Here is a 9,353-nt window from a genome sequence, read left to right as displayed (position 1 = left end):
AATTGATTCAATTCTGGTGAAGATCCGGATCCAACTACTAGAAATTTTAAAAGTGATTCTTCACCATTGAGGGATAGGGCTCAAAAACGACACATAGCACGATATCTCAAAAATTTTATTGGGCCAGATATGTTCTCATTGATCAGGCATTACAGGGCGGAGGTGTGCGCTCTTCCCAGTGCCCTTCTAGTTTTTTTTTCTGTGTTCACATCTTTCTCAAGATAAACGACAAATTTTCATACAGGTGGGATCCAGCATTCTACGTGTCAAATTTTCACCAGGATACCACTTCACCGATGACGTCATCGTCAAATCAGTCTTATTCCCCATGAAGAGTCGTTGCCAGATACAAAGTTTCAATTTTTTCCATGATGTAGTTTAAAAGACACAATGGTCCAAGTTTCCCCGTTTTTCCAACATGGCTGCCACCCCACGTGACCTATGACGTCATAATCATTAAAAAAACAAACAAACTTCTGCATGAGTAGTCGTATCTATGGTGAAAATTTCATATCGATCGGTAAAGCGGTTGCAGAGAAAATTCGCATGGATGTACGTACGTATGGACAACCCGAAGGCAGAATGCCACCGGCGACTTTGTCACCGGAGTCATAAAAAAACATCAATTTTATCCTTGATAATCATCACTGAGCATTGCAATCTGCAAAATTGTCATTTCATAATGTTAAACTTTTGGCTTGTTGGATGTTTCCCACTGAAATTGTCTCCATAAATAGTAAGACTTGGTTTAAACCCAATATATACGATGTAATTTGTAAAAAAAAAAACACTTGCAACAGATTATTTCATCCCCTGGCTTCATTAAGTTACCACCATGAGCTGGGGTAGAAAATTAGGACTTTTTATTTCATATAAAAACTTCATGTATAAAGATTGAATAGAAAGGTAAACAAAATGGCGTGGTGCTACCACATCGATGACAGGTCACCCACTTCTCTCTCTTCCACCACCAGTTTTCGGGATTGCACCCTTTGCCCTTTCATTGCTGTGTTAACTCCGCCGGTTTCTTTAGGACACAAGCACTCTGCCAGTAACACACTTCCAGTGAAGCTCCCAAAAAACAGGGTCAATGCTCACCTACTCTCATTTGTTCCTCTTTTCGTACCGGTGGAGCAAACGTTCTCAGTTTTCTTAATCTCATTCGTCACTCCACAGCTTCAATACAGCTGCCCCTCTCACGTCCTCCTCCATCCATACCCATGATCTTTTCTGCTCTCAGTAACCCACCCCTTCCTTTTCAGGATATTGTGTTTTCTCCACCCCCTCCACCTATTACTTGTTCCATTGCTCTTTCATTCCCAGTTTTTCCCTTCCCATTCTTCCAGCCCAGCCCTGTATCCAGTATTCTTCCCCTTTCTCATTCTTCCTCCAACGGTCCCTATATTCTTCGGTTGGTGTTTCTCCCCCCCCACCCACCCACCCCCTGTTTTAGCTCTGCCACGAGTCGCGATAGTTTAATGCAAAAAATCAATCAATCAACAAAAACATGAGAAATGATAAAATTGCACATACGAACAAAATGATGATTAAAAGAAGATAAATTAAGATAAGGGTAGTTCAGTGTGATAGTTTTTCACAGTCAGGAAGAACCAAATCAACTAAAAAATTATCGGTTTTTTCTCTCCAAGATCGAGACCAATTGAAGAGCAAGGTGATGGAGGCTCTGAACCGACAGTAAGGCATGAGAGCAACTCTTCGTGCAAAGCCGGTGTTGGAGCAAAGCATTGTGGCTTCTTCGAAGGGGGAGTTCAGTCGGCTGTCCAAGATTTTGCAAGCGCACGTCTTTGCCAAGGAGGATTTGCTCGTGAGGTTTAATGGCACGTTGATACGACATGGGTATGACGTGATAAGTTGTCTCATATTGTGCCTCGGTCTCCTTGTAAATTGTCCGTGCTGGTACAACAGCATATCCCCATTTTAACCGTTCAAACTTTCATCCCAACACGTCTCCTTTTGTGGAATCCACCATGACACCCACGTCCACCTTTATTGGCAATCCAGCAAACCCTGAGGTCCAATATAAAACTTCACATCAACTCCAACAGCCTGTAAAAACACAGGAGATGAATCAAAACATCACCAATATTATTGTGTATTTTCACAACCACACATAGGAGAGATCAAGGGATTTGCTATGCCTGGTGTTGGCTTCATGGCAAGAGTGGTGGGCTTGGGATCCGAGGGTCCAGAGTTCAAATCCTGCTTAGCTGTTGAATTAATACCAGGTGGGATTGACTCAGCCTGTCATCCTTCCGAGGTTAGCAAAATGAGTGCCAGCTTGCTGGTATCTTGTGTCGGAGTGGCGACCAGTCCAAGATTGTGCCCAATAGCCAAGGACATTGCTTCGGCAGCACCAACGCTCTGCACAGAGTATGGTCTCAATGGATGGATGGAAGGGATTGCTGAACAATGTTTTGATCAATTTATGGCCATGTTCAGGTATATTTTTGAATCAACATTTTGGGATAAGCATTCAATGTTTCTCCTCATTAACCAAGTATCTCCAAAACAATTTGCAGTTATGCTGAATATCAATAATACCATTAGCGCAAGAGAATCGCGTCCACAAGGAAAAGCGGAACAAAAACCGAATCACTCACCTGCCTTGTTGACTTGGTCAGTTTGGCATACCGAAGAGATTTGGGGTCACCTCCCGAAGCAGCAGAGGTTCCTCCAAGACGGATGATATCACCAACAGAGTTTACCCCACCTCCGGATTCACTTCTTGTGTCCTTTGTCTCTATCCTCTCAAATTTCTTCACATGTCTATCACTCCCATCATCAGTAGCGTCTATCTCAATATTTTCTTCCATCTCTGCCATTTCCACATCACTTCGAACAATGTCATCTTCAATCTCTACATCTGTACATGCGTGTTCGTCAGACGGCCCGGCCACCTCCATAGACTGCCCGGCCACCTTGTTGGGTGGGCCGGACCTCTCCATGGATAGACTTATTCGTACGTTCGGAACATGACTCCAAGCTCGACCAAGTGCTTCCCGCCCAGAACTCAGGACTCCATTAGTTACCTGAGTGTAGGGAAACAAAAGGGTTGATTATCGAGAAAGAGGAGATTAAAAAGAGGATTGCAAACCAGAAGATAAGATGAAAGAAGAAGAGACTGGGTGAGAAAAATGAGATAAGAATACTAGCAAAGAGAGGACTTGAGAAGTCAAGATTTTTTTTGGAAAAGAATAAAGGCCCGGTCACACCTTGACGTTTTAGCCAGCGATGGCAACGTATTAAAATGTATCTAAAACGCTGGCTTACGTTGAACTTTTGATGTTTTTTTTTTAAAGATTCGGACGTATTCATCACGACTTGGTCTTATGTATAACGCATTGGTAACGGACACAGAACGTTTCATTGTGTTATAGATAACTTATACCAACGAATGCTGAACCTGTTGTCGGCCTACACAACCGATGCCCAACGATAGTCTAACTTAGGCATAGCGCGTTGCACGCATCGCCGACGATGTCGTGACGTAGCCTATTAAAAGGCTGACGCACAACGATTCGAATTATAACTGCCGTAGAAATGGAAGTGACAACATCGCGGTCACACCTTGGCGATCTTGCCAGCGTATGCCGACCTAAGAAAAATGTGTCTAAAAAACGTTGGGGCACGTCAAATACGGTATGAGTAAGTTTGGTATACGTGAGTACAACGCTAAAGTACGCTATCATACGTCGTAGTAAGTAGAGTACGTCAAGAAATTTTAAACATGTTCAAAATTTTACGACGTACTCGGCGTATGACACACGTTCCGCATGCGATGGGGATAAGTTTTACACCCGATATGTGGACGCTTACACACGTCCACAAAGGCTACTTATAAGCTACTCATAAGTCGAAACACGTCGCGGTAATGTCTTTTTTACGCGAAACTTATTTCTAACTTATGTTTGACGTGCTTTGAACCAATTCTTTACGTAGTCCCAACACACATCGACGTATGTAGACGTATTCCAATGACGTCTTCCGGTCGACAAAAAAAAATAAATGAACGTGTTTCTAGCTTACAACTGCCATATAAAGGCGTGTTCCCAGCGGTTTTGGGAATTGGTATATAAAAATGCTGCTCATAAAAGGGGAACCCAACAGTGTTTTCGAGTCCTTTTTGAGTCGATGTCCATGTCAGCAGTAACAGTATCAGTATTAGTATCAGTATCAATATTAGTAGTAGTTTGTTCATGTTGGCAGTAGTAGGTGAGTGTGAGGGGGAGGGTGTGGGTTATGATGGATCATCCTTGCGTCCGCGTGTCCACGGGTAGGAGACATCTTTTCACCATTGTTCGAAGTTCTTCGCGGCTAATTTTTTATGGGGCTTTTTCAACAATGAGCTATTGCTTGTTTTTACGATTTAGGTCTATTCATAACGGGTTGGACAAATGCACAATGAACTAATAATGTGCATAGAGCGCTTCGATAACTTATAGATACGATATACCAACGAATAATTATCGTGAAGCCAGCGTTCACAAACTATGCCCAACGATAGCCTAACTTATCCATATCGTGCGGCAGTTTATCTTTGCCGGTGACGTGGGGTTTGCTATTCATAGGCTGCCACTCAACGATTTAAATGGCTGCATCTCCACTATTGAAAGTAGACGCTTGCGCTCAACAATTGGATTTTTTTTTTACACTCAACGACTTATAAACGGTACCACTCAGCTATTTTCTTTGTTTACAATGAACGATTTAAATTGCCTTTGTTTTTTGACGCCGGGGTTTGGAAATTTGAAGCGTTTCTTCTGAACGTGTTAAAACGCTCAAACTCGACTATTTTAAATAGACGATGCCGATGGACAATTGGAATCATAGCCAAGCTCGACATCGAAGTGTGAACATCCTCGTCATGCCGAAGAAAAGTTTGAAGAATGCTGCAAATAAGTGTCCTGGCCGTGGCCGTGGACGCTGATGCAAGGACGATCCATTATACCGACGTCTTTCAGCCTATGAGTAACTTAAAAGTAACGTCTGTCGACGTGTGGCAACGATCGCGTAACGTGCCAACAACACGTTAATCATAGGTTAGAAATAAGTTTCGGGTACGCTAAACATTACCTCGGCGTGTCTCAACTTATGATTAACTTACAAGTAGCATGTGTTGACGTCTGTCAAAGATCGCAGACCGTGCATACAACTTGTGGCCAGCGTAGCGGAACGTGTGAGTCATACACCGGCATACGTCGTGAAATTTCAAGCATGAAAAAATTTGAGGACAACCAAAAAGTACAACGTTTAAAGCCAATGTACAACGACGTATGGCAGTGTTTTTCAGCGTGCTCTCAATGTTATCAAAACTTACCCATAACGTATTCAACGTGTGCCAGCGTTTTAGAAAAAAAAAATTCAAAAATCGGCATACGTTGGCTAAAACGTCAAGGTGTGACCGGGCCTTAAGGAGCATATATAATAAATAAATACGAGAAGCAGAGAAAAGCAATAAAAATGTTTAATGTGTAGGAAAGTATGTGACAGGGAGATAGCATCCACAAATCTAAACTTCATAATCATCAAGATAGTGCACAAAATTCATGTCCCAGGTGGTTCTTTTTAAAATCCGATTACAAACCATCCTTCTCATGCAAGATATTAAGGCATAAAACGTTGCAGCATCTTGAAGCATTTTATAACCTAATCTAAAGAAGACATGAAACTAACTCTTCCATGCTTGCCCTGACACATAACATATCCTCCTGAAGCCATTTCCTGGTGTGGTGGCATCCATACGACGTTCGCCACATTGTGTGAACGCAAGATTGCCAACATTGCTTTATTTTCAGTCTTGCATACAACAATTCCTGTGTGGATCTAGTGTAAAATTGATGATGAGCCTTTAGTGGTCACAATTATCCCCAAGTGGGGTTGGCCAGGGAAGGTTTTTGATCGAAGTCTTTCACGAACCGGCCGGCTCGGCCTGATGTTCGAGTAAGTTGGACATGCAATTTGCAATTTGCTCGGGGTGCCGACAATTGCTTGCGTTCCTTTCACGAAGGACATTGTGGGATCCTTAAGGTCCTCAAGTTAACGCTGGAAGACGAGACGCACAGTTTAACGTCCATCCGAAGGACGGCACGCACATTGATGAAGCGCCGTGAAACACTGGGACGAGAGTTTATAGTTGGATTGAGATTTGAACCAGGCTAGATATCTCGGAGGTGAGTGTGCATAGAGTCTCGGATATCCTGCCAGCTCAGTGAAGGATTGACCATACCGCCTTATTCGTGGCATTCCTGTTTGGTAACCAGCGTGAACCATCTCATCAATGGATCCATGCGACATTTTGTAAAATTTATTATATGATTATTGTAATTTGCTTGATTATCAAGCATTACAATGTTGGTACTGGCTTGCAAATTCCTATTCACACAGTACTTTATATGATCAGGAGTGTACATCAAGTAAGCTCAACAACTCACCACAACTGCCAGGTTGTACTCTTTGGCTAAAAACTTGAGCTGCCTTGCAAGATGCATCAGAAAGCTTTGGCCTGAGAAAAGACGAGAGATGAACGTGTTCTCACACGCGCACTCACTCACTCACATGCATACGCACACTTGGACAAGCATGGAATTGGTGATAAAAATAACATGGTAGACAATGGCAATATGAGAGAAGAAAAATTCAAAATTTCTGCTTACCGTACAAATGTCAATACCACCACTACAACTTGTTCAACAGATCCAATTATTTCCATCTTCTACTGGGCTCAGTTGAGAACGTTTTTGGCACAAACTGGCTAACCATGCCTGATGTCCCACTGAAGATGGCAGGAATTTGTTCAGGGTGCCGACGATGATTTCCTACTCTTCGCAAAAGACATTGTGGAATCTTTCACGTCCACCAATGACCAGTAATGGTGCTGGCAGATGGGTTCATCAGCTTAACGTCCCTCCGATGGACGGCACACACATTGATGCATCATCCTGCATGCAAAACAACAGCTCATAGTTGGGTCCGAAATCGAACCTAAGCTAGTCATCACAAAGGCCAATACACATACCTCTAAAACTACCCTGACAACCCACTTTCAGATGTCGCTGCCATTCCATCAAGAAAACAAGCAATCAGAGATTGTAGACCCTCACCAAGAGTTGTTTTGTGTGGTGTGTTGTGCGCAGCGTTTGTGTACTGGTGTGTTATGTAACTAATAAGAGACAAAATTAGAACTGCCACTTTATAACTGCTGGCAGTGACGACCGGGTACAAAGACGTCCCGATTCAATGCAACGTCGCTTTGATCGGACACCTGACCCTGACCCATGACGTCTTTTATTATTAGTCAATTTAATTCAGAATGGGATTAAAATAAATTCAATGCAAATCAAATGGAAGACCAAATAGGTACAGTCCTGCATTGGAGTAATCAGTAGGAACCCACACAAGCAAAAAGCAAAGATGAAGTCATCAGGAAGAACCTGGATAGGATTCACATTTCAGCTGCTACTCCTCTACCCTCAAACCCATCCAGGTAACAGTCAAGTGAGCCTTATTTAAATAATATAATAAAACAAAATAAAAAAATTTAATAACTCTGCCTGCTGGACCATATGTCTAATCAAGTTGAAATGTAAAACACGTATCCCCCATTACGACGGGATCACAATGGTGAAGTTTCACATCAATTGAATAAGCGGTTCCAGAGAAAACATTATTTCATATTCTTCTTCAAACCAATATAGCTGCAAAATGATGTGACCTATCAATTATTCCTTAACACCTTTGTATAACCATGGCTTGGGGAACACATGTGTGAAGTTTCCCTTCGATTTGTCCAACCGTTCTGGAGAAGATTTGTTTATAGGTTTTAGGGTAAATCCAATATGGCTGCCAAACCATGTTACGAATGACATGATATGTGTGCACATTTTCTTCCTCATGGACAGGCAGTCGTACGTGTAAAGTTTCACCTTGATCTGTTCAGCCACTTCAGAGAAGATTTTTGAAGGTTTCAAAAAAAACCCCAAAAAACAATATGGCTGCCGAATCACGTGACCAATGACGTCATGAATATTTTTTTCTGTGGACCATTTCATCCCGAGATGACCCTCAAAATTTTTCATACTGATCAGATGTGACACTCCACATATGCGATTATGACATCATAAAAAATCACTTATTTCCCATGAGGAGTACTTGCCGTGCACCAAGTTTCAATTTTTTCCTTGGTGCGGTTTCAGAGATACAGAGGTCCAAAGTTTTTCCGTTTTTCCAATATGGCTGCCACACCACGTGACCGATGACTTCATAATTATCATTAAACATCCTAAATGAGTAGTCGCACCAATGGTGAAAATTTTGTCTCAATCTAACAAGCGGTTGCGGAGAAAAAACACGAAAATTCTGTGCGGACAGACAAGCAGACACAGACAAACGGACCCAAATGCAATAACCTCTCCTTTGGCGAGGGTAACAATTATACTTGAGTACCTCCTTGCTTGCAGGAATACCAGCAAGGAAAGGTTGAAAACTACATTCCAAGGAAAATAAAGTTGTGGTTCATTTTGCTTGAAGAATGAAATAAAGAGGTTAAAAAAAAAAAAAAAAATAATAATAATAATAATAATAATAATGGAGTGCTTGGGGAATTTGGGATTGAGTGTGTTTGAGTAACACATCAATAATTGGCATAGCAGGAGTAAAATAGGTATAGTCTCGAGTTTGTGCTGAAGAACAATACTAGGAAGACAGGCCTGTCCATCTGAATGCTATACTTGGCCTGCCTATGTGAAGGATGAAAGATGAGAAAAAAATTGCACAGTTAAGGTAAGAATAAGACAGAGGTTGAAGAAAGCAAAAGGTGTCATGAGGGTCAAATTAAATAACTAAAGCGTGTGAGAAGAATAAGCTATCAGAGCCATCAGGCAATACCAGATCTAAGTATTTGATCCAAAGGAATAAAATTCAAGCCTGTGAAGGTTTGGGAAACGATAAAAACGAGAATGACACTCGGTAGAGTGCAAACCTCCACCAGGCTGAGCAGTTTACATTTTGTATCCCAATGAGAGGCCACATCTGCATTCGAACCTTAACGAAAATCGAATCAGCTTGATCTTGTCACCTTCCCAATTCATCCACCAAATTTTATCATAATCCATCCATAACTTTTTGAGATATCCTGCTCACAGAGAAACAGACAAGCTGGTAGGCGACATGGGTGGTCGCAATATAATTGCATACTAGTCAAATAGTTTTTGACGGATCGGGCTGAAATTTTTTTGACAAAGAGGTTGATTATAGTGCGCATAAAAGCGCAGAAGCCGATTTTTGATTTTCGAAAAAATATATATATATATATATAAATATTTTTCGGATTTTTT

General features: G+C 41.7%; 1 protein-coding gene across 9 annotated transcripts in view; it reads right to left on the bottom strand.

Moving 5' to 3' along the window:
- Nucleotides 1–99: 99 nt before the first annotated feature.
- Nucleotides 100–9,353, bottom strand: part of RAD51D (RAD51 paralog D) — a 40,968-nt gene continuing 31,714 nt past the window's right edge. For 8 of the 9 annotated variants that reach the window (XR_015056819.1, XR_015056821.1, XR_015056828.1 and 5 more), the window contains 4 exons: nt 6,453–6,523; nt 2,622–3,050; nt 2,160–2,382; nt 100–2,067 (listed from right to left, as the gene is read on the bottom strand). Coding sequence is in view for 1 of the 9 variants with exons in the window: in XM_085876388.1 (XP_085732514.1) it covers nt 2,008–2,067; nt 2,622–3,050; nt 6,453–6,523 (560 nt within the window). In the remaining 8 variants the exon portion in view is untranslated. The remainder of the gene's footprint in view (nt 2,068–2,159; nt 2,383–2,621; nt 3,051–6,452; nt 6,524–9,353) is intronic. The other variant, XM_085876388.1, reaches the window with a different exon arrangement.

The sequence above is a fragment of the Eptatretus burgeri genome, chromosome 1, assembly GCF_056783735.1.
Source record: "Eptatretus burgeri isolate ZD-2024b chromosome 1, Ebu_testis_v1, whole genome shotgun sequence".
Taxonomy (NCBI): domain Eukaryota; kingdom Metazoa; phylum Chordata; class Myxini; order Myxiniformes; family Myxinidae; genus Eptatretus; species Eptatretus burgeri.
Note: the sequence above shows the minus strand (reverse complement) of the source record. Positions and strands in the feature narration are given on the sequence as shown.